At 36.9% G+C, this 20,043-nt stretch overlaps 1 protein-coding gene across 2 annotated transcripts in view; it reads right to left on the bottom strand.

The window, feature by feature from the left end:
- The window catches only part of LOC150105462 (kinesin heavy chain-like), a 415,076-nt gene that overhangs the window by 184,768 nt on the left and 210,265 nt on the right, over window positions 1–20,043 (bottom strand). For both annotated transcript variants that reach the window (XM_090394832.1, XM_090394831.1), the window contains exon 14: window positions 19,399–19,548. In XM_090394832.1, the coding sequence (XP_090250958.1) occupies window positions 19,399–19,548 (150 nt within the window). The remainder of the gene's footprint in view (window positions 1–19,398; window positions 19,549–20,043) is intronic.

Consider the following 20,043-nt stretch of genomic DNA (forward strand, 5'->3'; position numbering starts at 1 on the left):
GCTGACTCCTATTTTACTTTTTTGTAAAACGATGAATAAAGACATGTTTTCATGGTGCAGGAGATGTTAGATGAATATAACAGATTGTAAAAATGATATAGAATGATTTTAATTCAGCAGCACAACTGCAGATATCTCACAGGGATGACAAGACTTGCTGATATCCTTGATACTCAGGATTCTTCTGACATTTTTCTGAGGAAAGATCAGAAGCACACATAAAAAGAACTTCTTAGTAAAGTGGGAGGAGATTTCCACTTCTTAATTATGCTGGAATTGAGAAGTATGATAAAAGAAGGTCATCTTTATCTTCAAATGATATGTGGGGGAAAGGTGAGAGGAAATGGGTGAAAGCATGGAAGAACAAAAGTCACAAAGGCTATTTGAGCAGTAGGAAAGTTTATTGTGTTGAGATATGCAGCCTGGTTTCTGAAGTGTTACTCAATCTTATGTAATAGCATCTCATTTTAAATGTTTAATGGAGTGAAACAGCACTAGGAAAGGATTAAAAATGGCATTTAATTCTTCTAATATTGCCTCTCAGTTACAGTGACATCGTCAGGAAATACAACATGAGATTAGTAACACAAAGGTAAGCAAAACATGCAGACAAAAGATTAGAGTCCTAACTAGGTGGAGTGGCCTCTATGGACACCTGTCAGCAACCTAGTCTATGAACTGGGATCTTGAAGTATTAGTGTTCCCCATATTTTGGGAAGTTTAATACAACCATATTTAAATTAGGCTGACTTCTGAGAGCAGATGCAGATTCCAAAAATAGCCTTTCCCTTCTAAATTTAATATGATGGAGCATAATGGTCTTTTTTTCAATTGATTCTGTGCCATAACGAAAGCATGGTCTGTAAGGCCAGATTGACTGTAGTCATGACTGCAGATGTATTTTTTATGTTCTTTCATGCACATAACAGCTGCTCTTCTCGTCTGTCCATAGTAGACCAACTTTGCAAGAACAAGGAACTCTATATACATCTGAAACTGAGAGAGGAGGAAGTTTGTTTTTAGTGGAGTGGATAATGGTAGCTAGTTTTAAGTAAGGCTTGAAAGTGATGAAAAGATTTTTCACCACTTTCTTCTTCTTCTTCCTAACATGGAATATAGGCCATGTGGCCTGTTCCGGTCTCATGCCATCTTTCTTGGTCTTCCGATTCTTCTTTTTCCACTTATTTTGTATCTGTATAATATTTTTGGTAGTCTGCTGTTGTCCATTCGATTTAAATGTTCTAGCCCTTTTTGTTTATACTGTCTTATGTAGTAATTAATTGGTTTGATTTTTAGGGATTGTAAGATTTCTTCATTTGTTTTGTGGTCCCGCTAACTAAGCAGACCAATGAAGTATGATAAAACCACTTTCAGGTGAAAAATTTCAGGAGGAAAAAAAAAATTTAAAAACAATAAGGTGTCATTTAAAGGAATGCTGGTGAACAATGAGGTGATGTCAAAGTTTCTAGAATATCAGTATTATTGAAAGAATATGCATCTGTAGTAACATATGTAGTAGCATATCAGATGACACCAGAACAGTACGTGCAAATTGAGAAAGAGTGCAATTGTTGTTTCAGCAATACTTATGCCATAAGGTTTCACAAATTAACACAATAAGTCAAGGGAAAAAAAAAATTAATCTATTTAATAACCATATTTCAACCAAGTTGTCGGTGGCATCAGGCAGTTTAATACAAGTAGAACACAAACAATGGATTATTTAAAACAGTAAGAACAGCATGATGTTATACATAGAACAATTCAAATGAATAACAGAGGAAACATAGTAATATTATTAAAAAAAAAACACAAAAGTAAATAACATGTGACTAGAATAAGACCCCCCCCCCTCATATCTTTGATAGCGAGAGGCAGTTATTCTAATTCAGGTTCAGATGGCGGAGTAAGCCTTTGGGTCTTTCTTTCAATAAATGTTCGAAATTGTGGCACTGATGAAGTAAGCATGTTTAGGCTTACTCTGAAACATAGTAAGCATGCTATGTTTCAGACCATAATATGTTGTGGTCAGTTCCATGTTGGGCAATGCCAGATTTCTCAAATCACACTTAACTTTCTTTTTTTAATAATAATAATACTAATGTATTCCTCTGTTATTCATTTGCATTGTTCTGTGTATAAAATCATACTGCTCTTACTGTTTTAGATAATCCATTGTTCATGTTCCACTTTGTATTCAACTCTCCGATGTCACTGATGATGACCTGTAATTTTCAGGTTGAAATATATTGCTATTAAATATATTATTCACTCTTTTCCATGTGTTATCATGTTAATTTGAGAAAATAAAGAAATAACACACACACTGTATATATATGTGCACAATGAAACTATGGAAGTATGACTAATCATGTGCATATTTGTGTGTGTAAGGCTCAACTGGATTAATATCGTTAACTAAGCAGACCAATGAAGTATGATAAAATCATTTTTCTGCTACTAGAAACCATTTGTGAATGACCTGGCTCAGCACAGTTAACTATTAACAAATTGATTAAGGTATGAAGATAAAGGGATGCTCTTCAATGACAACACTGTGTGTAAGCTGTAGTAATCAGATACTACTTTCAAAATACCTTGACTGCAGAATAGTGTGAAAAAAATTAAAACCAATTCATTAGAACTCATCTTTTATTACTCCTGCCTTTTTTTTTTTTTTTTTTAAGCTGGAAAGGCATGGAACTCAGGTGATCTACTGCCATACATTTCATCCATTACAGGATGCAATACATTAGCGTCCCAATATGTTCCACTGTAAACTAATGTTATACTGAACAGTGGTTTTAATGACCCTCCTGGCCTCTGTTTCTTTGATCACAGGAGTGTTGTAAGTTGGATGTTTTCTTGTTGATGTGTATATACTAGTTTATATACAACACAATACTAATAAGCAAACAAATATTATATTTATTTACATAGCTGTTGGCATTTTGCTGGTTTTCTACCCAACATCTTCAGGGCACAGACAGTTTGTCTCAATATGCAAACAATGATAATCAGTTAATAATGGGAACAGATTGAAACTGGAATGGACAACACAAAGAACTCAAGTCCTAACTGGTATCATCTATTGCTAGAAAGAGAAAGGTTGATAAGTGTTAATTCAAACTCAGAATGATCTGCCAGATTTTTGTGGGAGATCATGGTAAATTGATACAGCCAAACTTTTTTGAGGTTTGGAGAATGTTTTAAAGTGCCAATGATGATCTGTATGTAGCACTTCCCCCCCCCCCCATCTAATCCTGTGTGAAGGGATGTCCAAGGCATGGTCTGCTAGTTCGGACTTGCTGTAATAATATTTATGTCCTCTGAATCAGATATATCAATAAATCTAGCTGTTCTCTGTAGTAAGTCAAGTCACAAGTGCAGAGAACTTAATATACACTGGATGTGAAAAAGGAGACGGTTTGTCCTTAAGTGAACGGATGATTAAATGTTGTGTGGAGCTGGTATTTATTAAGCACTCCTCTGGATACTTTTTTCAGATTTGCCTTGAATGTATGGAATACTAACAGTTTTATTGTAGCTTTGCATATTAGGGAAGGGAGGGAGTATTAGGTATTTTGTCTATTTCTGGAGATTATATCCATTAGCTAAAAAAGTGTAGCAAAGATAGGCAAGTTCAGTGGTAAGAGCAGTATCAGTGGAACAGACAGCACTGGCTCTCTGTGTGAGTGTCTTTAGCATATCACACTCGTGTGTTAGTTGAAGATGTGATTGCTTGTGCAAATATCTTCCAATATGTGTAGGCTTTCTATAAAAGAAATAAAAAAAATAAATGAACCATTTGAAAGGTATGTGATAGTGCATGTAGGAGGAGTAAACAGTTATCTGATTCATTTTCCACTGCAAAGTGGATTTTAGGATGTCAGCTATTTAAATACACTAAAAATGTATCTCATATCCCTGGACCATGCAGCTAAATAACACACACATTATCTACATAGTGCAGCCAAACCAATGAGCATGTCTGTGTTGAGTAATTAGTTCTCTAAAGTGTTCTACATAGAAATTAGATAAGTGTTTGGAGTAAAGAGTGAATCCATTGCTGTGCCTTCTAATTGTTTACATATTTTCCTTTCCATGTAAAATAATCAGCAAGTACTGTAAATATGAATAATTCAAATATAACTAAGGAGAAATGGGATTTTACCAAATCAAGGGTATTTAGAACATGGTTATTTAATAGACTTTTTAAGTGAACAGAATTTACAAGAAACACCTGTAAAGGAAGGCTAGTGATTTTGCCAAATGTTTAGCAAGTTTGTATGTAGGACTGTTTAATGCTATCAACAACTTCACATAAAGATCTAATAATTGTGTATCTTGTTTGTGAAATTCAGTGCTCCATATGAGTATACTAGGAAAAATTCTTGACAGCTCAGAACTTCAGAACTTCAGCTCAGCCCTAGCAAAACATGATGGTTCTGAAAGGAAATACAGACAGGGAAGGTACTGAGAAACAAGCATACCTCAATGGAGAAAGAACTGAGGAAGTCAGCAAGTTCAAATACCTGAGATCTATTATTAATGTGAAGAATTGCTGTTCAGAAGACATCAGAAGAACATTAGAAGAACATTAGCAATCACTAAAACAAGTCAGAGACTTGTCTACAAATCTGAAAAGGATGGATCTATCTTCATAGGAATGAAGTTGAGGATTCTGGATGTAGCTGTTTTTCTAAACAGCTACTTATGTGAGACTCAGAGCCTAAAGAAGTCTGAGAAGAAAAGGATAGCTATCTATGAGATGTGGTGTTACAGAAGACTGTTGAGGATATCATATACCGAAAGGCACACAAAGGGATGAGTGTTACAAAGGATCAGTAGAACTTTAAGGCTCCTTAAGGATAATGACAGAAGAAAGATGAAATAGTTTGGACACACTGAAAGAATGGAAGAACTTCTCAAAACAGTAATAGAAGATAAAAGTTCCTGAAAAAAGAGGAAAGGGGGGGGGGGGAATCAGACCGTTAATGAGATGTATAGACAATGTGTCTGGAGTGACTGATCAGAGTGGAAGCCTCTGGAAAAGCATACAATAGGATCACCTGGAAAGAATTGGTGTGCCACATCAAGCATCAACAGTGACCATATGGCATCTGTTATGTCCAATGAATAGCTAATGGATGGATGGACATATATTCTGGGTAGCTTTACATGAAAAGCTTGCATTTGTTAACAGTTTTTCTAGACTAAGATGCGACTTTTTTTTAGTAATTTACTGAACTCTACTGTGTATTAGTAGAATCATGATCTATGATTTTGTAAGTAGAATGATCATGTAGAAGATTATGCATTCTGTTTGATTCATTACCATGGTAGCATTAATTTTGCCTGCTTTTAATATTCTTGTTATGATATAGCTCTTTTAAGGATGCGACTTCTTTTTGTGGAATATTACTTTTGATGATGTTAGATATGCCCAAACAAATGCCATTAGTTATAACTGGAAGCAGGTCATAAGGCAATGTTTAACTCAAATCCCATTCCTTCCCTTATACACAAGACCACAACAAAACTGTTACAATTACACACATATAAGGTAGATCTGAAAAGATATCCAGAGTGCTTCATAAATACCAGTCCATGCCACATTTAAACCATATATCAAACTGGCAATTCTCATCTGTTCACCTAAAGACACATGGACTCCTTTTTCACACCCAGGAGTACATGAAGTTCTCTGCACTTGTGACCTGGTTTACTATTATGTTGAGTCCATACATGTGAGGTTGGGTGATCAACTTATAGTACATTAGTACTGTATATGAGCAGTGGGTTGGGAAAGGAGAAACTTGTTTAGATTTGATTTAAAAGCCTGTATATTGTATTCCTGGAAATACATCAGCAGGAAGACTGTTCCACAGTACAGCAGTCTTTGGGGCTAGAGGGCTACATGGTGTGTAGTGTTTGTAGAGAGCTCCTGAAAAGATAAGTGTAATTTTGAATAATAATTGGCAATATTGCTTGAATCTTACGTAGTATTGTTTACTTGTCTCTGTGATTTATGTGTGTTTTTGGCATTATTTTCAAATAGTATTTTGATAAGATACGATAGAGAGTGTGCACATGGCACCGATAAGAAGAAAAACAATGCCGTCCAAATCAGCATCTTTGTTCAAAAATTTTAACATAAGGGAGTTAATTCAGTGTAATGTCTGTGAGATGTATGCTTTGCGGAGAGCGGTTGAAGTTTGGTTAGATAATGATTGTGGAGTGAATGTGTGCAGAACTTGTAAGGAAAGTGAGGATTTAAAGTGTGTTTCAGGTCGCGAGAGTAATATCATTGTTGAAAGACAGAATGTAGAAAATAGTGATATGATAGGAATTTGTGATGGAGTACCAGATAGTTTTGAGAGCAGCATTGAAAGTGAGAATGAAGGTAAAAATACAGAACTAGTGAATGGTTTAACTGATAATAAAAATGATGAGTTAGTTGCAAAGAATGAGATTGAAATGAAAGGTAAAAATACAGAACTAGTGAATGGTTTAACGGATAATAAAAATGATGAGTTAGTTGCAATGAATGAGATTGCACAGTTGCGCGGAGTGATACACAGGGCGAAAGGGCAGGTGGAGCATTTGCAAAATTGTTTACCAAGCGCATCAGCTAATAAAAGTATGATCGTGAGTGTAAGAAAAATGAAGGAGTGAGTGTTGTATGGAGATTCTTTAGGAAGAAGTGTAATAGATGAAAGTGTGTTGAAATCGAACTTACCTGGCACAAAAATTAAGGATGTAAGTGAGTCTATCAGAGCACAAAAGCAGAGGGTGAAAGAAATGATAGTAGAGGTGGGAATGAATGACTTTAATGGAGATAAAATGGCTATGAGAGAGGACTTGAAGGAATTACTAGAGGTAGCAAAAGAAAGGAGTAAGAGAGTTAGGATAGTGATTCTGTTACCACGGTATGCCAGAGAAGAGATGAGAAGGAGGGCCATAATTGCAAATGAATCTATGCACAGGTTATGCAGGAGGAGTGGAGTGGAGTTTGTGGACATGTGGAATGAGTTTGATGGGTGTAAGGATTTATATAAGATGGATGGTTTGCATTTGAATGGATTTGATGTGCTGAGACTTGAAAAAGTGTTGTTGAATGAAGTGGAAGTACAGAATCAGAGAAACTAGATCTACTGTCCACCACCACCACTAGCATTTTCACAGACAATCACAAACATCCATGCCCACGGTAGGATTCGAACTCGCAGCCTTTGGGGAGGAAGTAGATATGCAGAATTTAGGGAGGCAGTTGAGTGTATGAATGTGTATAATATGCCCATGCAAGTACGAAGCACAACAAATCAGAATGGGATAGTGATAGTTAGTATAAGGCATCAAAATAGGGGTGGGACTAACGGGCTTCTGCATTTCATGTATACTAATGCCAGGAGTATTAGGAACAAGAAGGAAGAACTTCTGGCCTTGGTTGGCTCTTCCAGGCCACAGGTTTTTGGCATTAGTGAAACATGGCTGACAGAAGATGATAAAGCTAGTGGGATTGAATGCAAGGGGTATAGTGTGTTCAGGAGGGACAGGGAGAATAAAATGGGGGGGGGAAGGAGTGTTATTGATGATAGCTGATGAACTGCAGCCAAGGAGAATAGAAGTTGAACTGCAGGATAGAGAAAAGAGCACATCTGAGGCTAGCAGAACAAAATATACAATTGGGTGCTGCTATAGACCTGGTGATGGAATAGATGGTGGAGATAGTATGCATAAGCAAATAGAAACAATGAATGGAAGGAGGGTAATTATTATGGGGGATTTCAACTATGGTAACATTGATTGGAAGGAGGAGAGGACACATGGGAGGAAGAAATTGGATTTTATGCAGTTATTAAGGGATAACTATCTGCAACAGCATGTAATGGAAAATACTAGGGGTCAGAGAGTGCTTGACCTAGAGATTGCATCTGAGAATTTGGCTGTAACGAATATGACCATGTTGCCACCTATTGGTGAGAGTGATCATAAGGTCTTGACCTGGGAAGTGGCTAAAGGTGTGGAATTTTCGATTAAGACAGGGTATTTGTGGAATTACCGTGTTGGCAAGTATGACAAGCTTAGGAGATTGCTTGATTCAGTGCCATGGCATGTAAAACTGCAAGGGCTGGATGTTGATAGTGCATGGGGAGGTGGTTAAGGAGTTTTTGCAGGAGGCAATGACTGACTGTATACCTAAGGTATGATTAGTAAATCAAGTAGGGGTTAAATGGTTGAATAACACCATTAGGGGTGACTGAAACAAAAAAGACCAAAACTGGTGAGATCTTTCTGAGCAATAAATACAAAATGTTATATTCAGGCAATGACAATCAAGGAAAAGAAGGAGTAGCCATAGTATTCAACACAAAATACGAGGCTAATCTTGGTTAATGGCAGTCAGTCTCAAGTAGAGTAATGTGGGCAAATATGAGAATGGGGAACTGGACAATGAGACTTATTTGTGCCTATGGTCCCACAGAAGGTTCTACTAAGGTAGAAGTGGAGGAATTTTTTGAGGCTTTAGAAAAAGCAACTGACACAATGAAAAAGGAAAAGTTGGTCCTTGTTGGGGATCTAAATAGCAGAGTAGGAAATGTGATTGTGAGACATACAAAAATATTTTGGGAAAATTTGGAGAAAAGAGCAAAACTAATAATAATGGCAAATATCTGTTGGATTTCTGCTCAGGACATGGACTGGTTATTACTAACACCATGTTCCAACATAAAAATGTGCACAAATTCACATGGAGAGAAGAGGCTAGGAATAAGAAAAGTCTCATTGACTATGTTATTGTTGATAGTGATGTTTTCTCCCTGGGGCAGGACACCAGAGTGTACAGAGGATTTGAAATTGGAAGTGATCACTATTTAGTCTTGAGCAGGATAAAATTGAATTTCATATTGAAAAGAAGAACATGTAAGAAAGTTTTAAAGCGAATAAAAGTTGAGCAGCTCTCAGATGTAAACTGTAGGCTAAAATACACAAAGATTATTGAAGAAAAAATGAAAGAGTTTGAGAACAGGAATCAAACCTTGGAGATTCAGTGGCAAACTCTGAAGAAAACATTGATTGATTCTGCCAGAGAGGCATGTGGTGAGGTTGTGTGCAAGGATAAAAAAAATCAGAACTCCCTGGTGGACACAGGAAGTTAAAGAGGCAGTGAAGGAAAAGAAGAAAGCATATCAAAAGTTCCTGGCAAATAAGTCAGCTTTTACTCTTACAGAATACAGAGACAAATGTAAGAAAGCTAAACAGTGTGTAAAACTAGCTAAACAAAAGTCATGGGAGGACTTTGGCAAGAATATAGAAAATAAATATCAAGAAGGTGGCAAAATATTCTGGAGGTTGTTGAAGAAGCTTAGGAATGGAGGAAAGAGTGCTGTAAAAGGAGTTAGAGATGATAAAGGTGACATGAAAACAGGAGAAAAAGATATCCTTGAAGTATGGAGTAATTACTTTGAAAAACTGCTAAATGAAACAAGCAGTGATGACAGCACAGTGGTAAAAAACACTGACCAGGCATGCAGTCAGAAATACATATCCATACTAGAAGTAGAAAAAGCCATCAAAGGCTTGAAATGTGGAAAGGCAGCAGGAGTAGATGATATTCGACCAGAAATGCTGAAGTATGGTGGTATAAGAGTCCTACAGTGGCTGCACTGCATAGTTCAGAAAGCCTGGACAGAGGGACGAATTCCCGATGACTGGAGTAGAGCTCTCATAGTACCCATATATAAAAAGGGAAATAAAACTGCATGTGAGAATTACAGAGGTATTTCCCTACTGAGTGTTCCGGGCAAGATCTATGCAAGTATACTTGAGAAACGGTTGAGAAGAATTGTGGAAGAAAAGCTTGGTGAAGAACAAGCTGGATTCAGGCCAAATAGAGGCTGTCAGGATCAGATTTTCACTTTACGACAAATAGTCGAGAAAGCATGGGAATATAACAAAGATCTGTATTTAAGTTTTGTCGATCTGGAAAAGGCATATGACAAGGTGCCAAGAGAGAAGCTATTCAATACGCTGCAGTTATATGGTGTCAATGGGGCATTATATCAAGCAATACTTAGTCTTTATTTAAGTTGTAAGTCAGCAGTTAGAATTGAAGGAAGTACAGGAAGATGGTTTAATGTTAAATCTGGTGTGAGACAAGGATGTACATTATCCCCTCTGTTATTCATTATCTATACGGATCACATTATGAAGGAAAGTGGTATTAAACATGATATCAAAATTGGAGATGTTAATGTCAGCTCTTTGCTTTATGCAGATGATGTTATACTTCTAAATAAATCTGCTACAAGTCTGCAAGATTCTCTGACTAAATTGAATAGCTGTTGTAATAGATATGGTATGAAGGTCAGCAATAAAAAGCCAAAGACAATAAAAATAGGCAGAATCATTGAAAATATCAACTGTGTTGTGAATGGAGAACCTGTGGAACAAGTAAAACATTTCAGCTATTTAGGCACGATTTTTACTGAAGATGGTAAATTAAATATAGAAATAGACAACAGAATCAGCAAAGCTGGTATGGTGGGAGGTCAATTGAATAAATTCATATGGAATAAGAGAGAAATTAGTAGGAACACTAAATTAGCTGTGTACAAGACAGTGTTCAAACCAGTTTTAACTTATGGATCTGAGAGCTGGGTCAGAAGTAAAACACTTGACCAAAGACTAGAGACCACAGATATGAGAGTCCTGAGAAAGATTATAGGCATGAACAGATGGCATCAATGGCAATATCATATTAAAAACGAGGATATTAGGAAAGAACTTGACATTGTCAGCATCCAGGAATGTGTTAGCAGAGCTAATCTCAGGTGGTATGGTCACTTAAACAGAATGGGCGAGGAAAGATTAGCAAAACAAGTGTTCTCTGCCAGGTTGGCAGCGAAACGACCTAGAGGAAGACCAAGATATAGGTGGACTGATACTGTACAAAGTGCTTTAGACGATAGAAATATAAGATCTGATAACGTTGGAGTCTTGACAAGTAACAGACTGATTTGGAGGAAAATTGTAGATAGGAAATTAATAATGATGTAATTTTTTCATGTAGTACTATCATATCCTGTATACCCCTTGAGGGTACATGGCAGGAATTTGAGGATGATGATGATGAGCTTGAGCTGCAAAAAAAGAAACTGTGGAGAGAATTTAAGGAGAAAGGTGACCTGCAGGCACATGAATGGTATAAAGCGCAGGCCAGAAGGGTAACGAGTGTGGTAAGAAAAGCAAAAGCGGATTATGAAATAAAATTAGCCATGCAGGCTAAAGAGAATCGCAAACAGTTTTTTCGATATGTTGCAAATAAAAGAAAAAATGTATACGACAGAATGATTTTAAAAAATGCCGATGGTAGGGAGGTAACCAAATCAGTTGATATAATGGAATTACTGAGCAAGCACTTTGCAAGAGTATATCATCCAGGTGGTGACATTGTAGGAATGAAGGAACCAACAGCTTATATGGGAATGGTGGTGAATAGTCTATTACAAAACCTCAATGTTAATACATCTGTGGGATTGAATGGTATACCAGCTTGTGTCATACGTGAAGCGGCTAAAGAATTGTCTGTGCCCTTGACCATTTTGTTTAATTTGAGTCTCGGGTCTGGGTTAGTCCCGAGGGGGATGGAAAGAGGGGGTAAATAGTTCACTGCATAAAGGAGGTTCCAAGACTGCTGTTGTAAATTACCAACCAATCAGCATATCAGGAATCGTTGTCAAGGTCTTGGAGAAAATAGTCAAGAGGAGAATACAGGAATGGATAGATATGAAAATGGGATACCGTATGGGGGACAGCATGGTTTTGTGAAGGGGTAGTTCATGCCTCAGTAACTTGCTCACGTTTTATAACACAATGATGACTGAACTGGAGAAGGGGAATGGGTTTACAGTGATCCTACTGGACCTTGCTAACGCCTTTAACAGGATACCACATGGAATTCTAATCAGTAAACTGCAGCATATGGGAATGGATATAGGGTTGGTGAGATGGATAGGAAGGTGGTTGATGGAGAGATATCAGAGAGTGGTTTATTCAGGAGTAGAGTTCAAAGGAAGGCCTGTGACTAATGGTGTGGCACAGGGTGTGGCACTTGGACCACTACTTTTCAATTTGTTCATTAACGATACAGGAAACGATCTGAGAGAAACTGTTCATTTGTTTGCTGATAATGCAAAGTTGGGTAGAGCAATAGTGAATGCACAGGATGTCGAAATTTTGCGGGATGATTTCGATAGTTTGGAGGGCTGGGCTAAGGAGAATGGATGTCAATTTAATGTGGCAAAATGTAAGGTTATGCATTTTGGGGTGAAAAGATTAGCAGCAGTATACCACATTGGTGGAACTGTACTCCAGGAGATTGATGAGGCCAGGGATTTGGGAGTGTTGGTGGATAGGGAGTTGAAGTTTAGGAGGAACATTGCAAAAGTGGCTAAATCAGCTCATCAAATCACTTGGTTGCTGAAAAATACTTTGACGAGAAGAGACAAACAGGTTATTGTTCCTCTGTATCGAGCCTTGATAAGCCCCCCCCCCCACCACCACACACACACACACACACCCAGACTACTGTGCCCAAAGTTGGGCTCCAGGGTTTCTTCTTGATGGGGAGGAGGTAGAGAGGATCCAGAGACGAGTGACCAAGATGATAGCAGGTCTATAGAATGAATCTTATGAGAACAGGTTGAAGATCTGTGGGTTGCAGAAATTGGTTGATAGGCGGAAAAGGGGTGATATGATTGAGACATTCAATTTACTGAAGGGCTTCTATAAGATTAATTCACAAGATATTTTTGAGAATAGGACTGGTGGTGGAAGGACAAGAGGCCATCCATGGAAGCTGGGTAAGAGTGTGGTTAGCAAGGGTGTTAGAGCTAGGTTTTTTTTACTTGGAGAGTGGTGAATGAATGGAATAAGCTGCCAAAGTCTGTTGTGGGTACCATGACTGTAAATGAGTTCAAGGCAAAGTATGATAGATACTGTGTGAACGTTGAATAGTTGTTCTTGACATGATGTTAGGGTCTCCCTCGATGAGTCTAAGGACTCCTTGGAGTTGCCCGTACTACTAATAATACTACTACTAATAATAATTTCAGATGAATATTTGTCATTGAAATATTTATAGAATATATATAAATTGTAAAGACCAAACGTCTGTGAGAAAGTGAGGAGAGAGTTGGTAAGAGATGGTCATTTATCAATCTAATTGCTCTCCTCTGTATTGAGTGAAGAATTATGAGGAAGCTTTTAGGAGCCCATCGCAAATGTGAGAGCAGTATTTGATTTCTATGAACAGACAGGAAGATGTGTTGATATCTGCTTTGGAGAGCACAAAATCGTTTGCACTCTGAAGATGATGGATGAAAAACCAGCAAAATATCAGCAAATACATAAATATATCATTTATTTTCTTAATGATAAATTTATAAAGTAATGGAATAACACTGGCATTAGGGAAATATTATTCAATATTTGTAGAATTTTTGGCAGGGTTTCCTAGCCATTGTGAATATAGTTCAAAAGAGATAAACACAATAAGAATAACACTTAAATTGCAAGCACATGACAGTATATGCTATCAACTGCAGGAGGAGATCACTCCATCTACAACTATTAGAATTCAAAGAAATAAATTTAAATAATTACAATGTTATGAACAACAGGAATAAAGTGTGTTACTTAGGATGGCTTCCCAAAATTGAGAAAGTTTGGCAATCGTTTTCATTAAGGTTCAGAATGTGAACATGCGCTTTGCAAATTTCTTTATATAATCTTACAAGAAGAAAATAACTTTTATGTAGGACTAAGTTTTGTTCCAGTGAATTCTATGTCTAGTGGATAACACACGGTTAGACTCTTGAACTAAAATATAATTTGATATTCTAGATGAATCTGGAATATCAGATTCATCTAGAATATCAGCAGCCAGGAGACAGATCTGGAGTTGGAAGGAAATGCCATTAGGAAGGTAAGGGACTTTAGATATTTAGGTTCAACAGTGGAAGAAGATGGAGGAGCTGAGAAGGAAGTGGAATGCAGGATACAAGTGGGTTGGAGGAACTGGAGGGAGATGGCTGGAGTGTTATGCGATAAGAGGGTGCCGATCAATCTGAAAGGCAAAATTTATAGGACAGTAGTGAGGCCAGCTATGACGTATGCTATGGAAACTGTGGCCCTGAGGAAAAATAACATCAGCAGGATGGAAGTAGCAGAGATGAGAATGCTTAGGTGGTTGTGCGGTGTGACCAGAAAGGATCGTCTGAGAAATGACTATGTGAGGGGAACAGTGAAAGTTATGAACTTAGGAGCGAAGATACAGGAGGCAAGGTTGAGATGGTTTGGTCATGTGATGAAGAGGGAGGATGAATATGTGGGAAGAAAGGTCATGCAGATGGGTGTGCAAGGAAGGAGGAAGCATGGGCGGCCAAAAGAGATGGAGGGGGCTGGTAGAAGAGGTCTTGAGGATAAACTTGGATGTGGTGACAGCCCAAGACAGGAGGATGTGGAGGAGACTCATCATCAACAGTGACCCCACTTAAGTGGGAGAAACTGCAGAAGAAGATTCTAGATGAATCTGAGCAGAACTATTCATCTCCCCAAACAACAAAGGATGCATAAACAAGGGATAAGATACAGGAGGATATTTGTCTTTTGGAGAGCCTAGGAAGGAATTCAGTTTACAAACTGGACAGAAAGAAACTTGTGGGTGAATGTGGTGAAGAAGTCTCGCAATTTTCTCTGACAGTCCTTTAATATATGGAATTGAAACTATAGAAACTTTTTGAGAAGGATTAGGCCAATTAGGCCATAATTATTAATTATTTTATGAACTATTTTTGTATTATAACCATTAGAGATGAAAGTAGCCTGATAAATGACTTCATTTCAAAGAGCATCAGTAGATATCTCTTATGTGCATGGTGAACTAAAGTTTTAATCAAACCACATTACTGACAGGAGTGATGATGTGAAGCAGCATTAATATATTTACCAGTATGAGTTGGTTTTCTGTATAATGAGAACTGTAGATTGCCATTATATTGATACAGAATAAGAATGCCCAGAAAAGAGCGACAACTATTATCTTCTACTTCAAGTGTAAATTAATTCTTGGGTTTACTGAATCAATTTTCTCAAGAAATTCATGAAGATTGGATAAGGAAGAGTTCCACACAGCAAAAACATCATCATAAACTTAAGAGAAAAAAATGCTGGGAATAAGTTGAAATCACTCCATAAAATAATCTCCTAGGGCAGGAGAAATAGGAGACTCCATTGCAGTTCCTTTTATCTATTATAAAGTTTGTTTTGACAACAAAAGTAGCCTGAATTTATGACAAATTCAAATAATTTTCCAATATCAAGAAGAAAATCACTGCATAGTAATTCTAGTGTATCAGCAACCGGAGTGTGAAGAGAGAAACTACATCAAAACTCATTAAAAGATCTGTGGGATATAAAGATAATCCTGATATTTTATTCTAAATATTTTGAATTTTTAATCGGAGAAGAAAAATTTCCTGTAAATGTGGAGGGAATATTTGATAGATGTTTTGAGAGTTGTAAAGTCAGACAACCTATACAATTCACTATAGGTCTTAATAGACCATTTTTCTTTAATTATCTTGGGATGACCATTAAGTTCGTGAGGCCTAGAATGATGGAGTTAACTTTTTGATGGTCCATCTCAAGAATGGACTTCATCCAGGAGATTAAGTATGCTGATTTGTGAATGCATCTATTGGTCATATGCACCTATATGATCATGAAGTAGGCTTTCTAAAGTAGTTATTTTTATCATGAATCATAACTGCATGCTCTTTGTCAGTTACGGTCATTATTATGTTCATATTTCGAGTTATCCTTTAACCAATGAAGAAATTTCCATGTTGTCAAAAGGGTGAGATTATGCTACAGTTCTGAAAAACCATTCCTATTATTGATTTTATGTTTGGTATTGATAAAGGTCTTCATAACTTAGCATATTTCTTGGCTAGTAAAATTCATTTTCAAGCAGCATACATCTCCTTGATGAAGTTCATTCTTGGGATGAACAAAGCATCATCATCAAATTCCTGCCATGTACCCTCAAGGGGTGTACAGGATATGACAGTACTACATGAAAAAATTACATCATTACTAACTTCCTATCTACAATTTTCCTCCAAATCAGTCTGTTACTTGTCAAGACTCCAACATTATCAGATCTTATATTTCTATCGTCTAAGGCACTTTGTACCGTATCAATCCACCTATATCTTGGTCTTCCTCTGGATCGTTTTCCTGCCAACCTGGCAGAGAACACTTGTTTTGCTAATCTTTCCTCTCCCATTCTATTTAAGTGACCATACCATCTGAGATTAGCTCTGCTAACGCATTCCTGGATGCTGACAATGTCAAGTTCTTTCCTAATATCCTCATTTTTAATATGATATTGCCATTGATGCCATCTGTTCACGCCTCTAATCTTTCTCAGGACTCTCATATCTGCGGTCTCTAGTCTTTGGTCAAGTGTTTTACTTCTGACCCAGCTCTCAGATCCATAAGTTAAAATTGGTTTGAACACAGTCTTGTATACAGCTAATTTAGTGTTCCGACTAATTTCTTTCTTATTCCATATGAATTTATTCAATTGACTTCCCACGATACCAGCTTTGCTGATTCTGTTGTCTATTTCTATATTTAGTTTACCATCTTCAGTAAAAACTGTGCCTAAGTAGCTGAAATGTTTTACTTGTTCCACAGGTTCTCCATTCACAACACAGTTGACATTTTCAATGATTCTGCCTATTTTCATTGTCTTTGTCTTTTTATTGCTGACCTTCATACCATATCTCTATTACAACAGCTATTCAATTTAGTCAGAGAATCTTGCAGACTTGTAGCGGATTTATTTAGAAGTACAACATCATCCGCATAAAGCAAAGAGCTGACATTAAGATCTCCAATTTTGATATCAGGTTTAATACCACATTCCTTCATAATGTGATCCATATAGATAATGAATAACAGAGGGGATAATGTACATCCTTGTCTCACACCAGATTTAACATTAAACCATCTTCCTGTACTTCCTTCAATTCTAACTGCTGACTCACAACTCAAATAAAGACTAAGTATTGCTTGATATAATGCCCCATTGACACCATATAACTGCAGCGTATTGAATAGCTTCTTTCTTGGCACCTTGTCATATGCCTTTTCCAAATCGACAAAACTTAAATACAGATCTTTGTTATATTCCCATGCTTTCTCGACTATTTGTGGTAAAGTGAAGATCTGATCCTGACAGCCTCTATTTGGCCTGAATCCAGCTTGTTCTTCACCAAGCTTTTCTTCCACAATTCTTCTCAACCGTTTCTCAAGTATACTTGCATATATCTTGCCAGGAACACTCAGTAGGGAAATACCTCTGTAATTCTCACATGCAGTTTTATTTCCCTTTTTATATATGGGTACTATGAGAGCTCTACTCCAATCATCGGGAATTCGTCCCTCTGTCCAGGCTTTCTGAACTATGCAGTGCAGCCACTGTAAGACTCTTATACCACCATACTTCAGCATTTCTGGTCAATATCATCTACTCCTGCTGCTTTTCCACATTTCAAGCCTTTGATGGCTTTTTCTACTTCAAGTATGGATATGTATTCCTGACTGCATGCCTGGTCAGTGTTTTTTATCACTGTGCTGTCATCACTGCTTGTTTCATTTAGCAGTTCTTCAAAGTAATTACTCCATACTTCAAGGATATCTTTTTCTCCTGTTTTCATTTCAACTTTATCATCTCTAATTCCTTTTACAGCACTCTTTCCTCCATTCCTAAGCTTCTTCAACAACCTCCAGAATATTTTGCCACCTTCTTGATATTTATTTTCTATATTCTTGCCAAAGTCCTCCCATGACTTTTGTTTAGCTAGTTTTACACACTGTTTAGCTTTCTTACATTTGTCTCTGTATTCTGTAAGAGTAAAAGCTGACTTATTTGCCAGGAACTTTTGATATGCTTTCTTCTTTTCCTTCACTGCCTCTTTAACTTCCTGTGTCCACCAGGGAGTTCTGATTTTTTTATCTTTGCACACAACCTCACCACATGCCTCTCTGGCAGAATAAATCAATGTTTCCTTCAGAGTTTGCCACTGAATCTCCAAGGTTTGATTCCTGTTCTCAAACTCTTTCATTTTCTTTTCAATAATATTTCTGTATTTTAGTCTACAGTTTACATCTGAGAGCTGCTCAACTTTTATTCACTTTAAAACTTTCTTACATGTTATTCTTTTCAATATGAAATTTAATTTTATTCTGCTCAAGACTAAATAGTGATCACTTCCAATTTCAAATCCTCTGTACACTCTGGTGTCCTGCACCAGGGAGAAAACATCACTATCAACAATAACACAGTCAATGAGACTTTTCTTATTCCTAGCCTCTTCTCTCCATGTGAATTTGTGCACATTTTTATGTTGGAACATGGTGTTAGTAATAACCAGTCCATGTCCTGAGCAGAAATCCAACAGATATTTGCCATTATTATTAGCTTTACTCTTTTCTCCAAATTTTCCCAAAATATTTTTGTATGTCTCACAATCATTTCCTACTCTACTATTTAGATCCCCAACAAGGACCAACTTTTCCTTTTTCATTGTGTCAGTTGCTTTTTCTAAAGCCTCAAAAAATTCCTCCACTTCTACCTTAGTAGAACCTTCTGTGGGACCATAGGCACAAATAAGTCTCATTGTCCAGTTCCCCATTCTCATATTTGCCCACATTACTCTACTTGAGACTGACTGCCATTCAAGAAGATTAGCCTCGTATTTTGTGTTTAATACTATGGCTACTCCTGTTCCTTGATTGTTATTGCCTGAATATAACATTTTGTATTTATTGCTCAGAAAGATCTCACCAGTTTTGGTCTTTTTTGTTTCAGTCACCCCTATTATGTCGATCTGGTACTTATCTAATTCCTCAGCTAGCTCCATTTCTTTGCCATTCAGGCTTCTTACGTTGATAGTACAGATCTTTAACTCTGGTGATGTTGAGTTGGGGTTTGTTTTCAGGATGAACAAAGCAGATTATTTAAATAGCATCTGCTTATGTCTCAATATTTAAATTATTTATTTTAACAAGCCTTTCTACTTGTTATTCAGTTTCATAAACTGAAGTGCACTCAGGAATGGTGCATATGAAACTAAGAAAGGCACTAACGCTCTAAGTCTCATACTGGCCACTTTACAGGATTACAGAAGTGTGAAGTTTGTAGTTCCAAGCGTGTGTGTGTGTGTGTGCGCATGTATTTTAAATCTTACCAAACAAGCTTCAAAGCACTGCACTTTTATATTCATTAAAACTGTTTTCTGTATATTAAATATATATTACCTTAATATCAGCAGTATTCCCTCCTAAGACAAAGCCAATTTCACCTAGATCTTTCAACAAATTTGTCAACATTTCTGTAACTCTTTTTCTTTGATGCAAAGTTTGGTCCTTCATCTGTTGCAATTCGTTTTGAGCAGTATTAAGTTGTGACTGAAATAAACAAAAAAGAAAGTGTTACCAAGTTACCAATAATTTAATGTCACTTTCTATAATTATCAAAACAGAAAAAACATAATTTAAAGGGCAAAGTATTATCTATAGTAGTGCTTCAAGGGATAAATATGCTATCAGTTTAGTAACAGCACATTTACACAGATTGGAAACCCACATCTTCTGAGCACAAACACATTTGTTACAGAATACAAGTAGTTGTAGAAACCATTAATATTGTAACTGGAAAAGGAAAAAAACATTGTAGCACAATAACATCCAGAACTGCAGATGAAAAAAAAAAATAATAAAAATACAACCGTATGGAGTTAAGGGAGTGCTTCATAGCTAATACTGATTCTAAAATTAGCCTCCCAAACTTGCAGTAACTACTATTCAACTAAACTGTTTTCCCTCCATTTAATCCTGTGTAATGGGGTATCCAGAGCATTGTCTACCAGTTCTCATTATGCAAGTTATTATGACTTGCATAAT

The sequence above is a fragment of the Typopeltis vanoorti genome, chromosome 6, assembly GCF_054136105.1.
Source record: "Typopeltis vanoorti isolate ZY-2024b chromosome 6, IOZ_Tvanoo_1.0, whole genome shotgun sequence".
NCBI classification, from domain to species: Eukaryota; Metazoa; Arthropoda; class Arachnida; order Uropygi; family Thelyphonidae; genus Typopeltis; species Typopeltis vanoorti.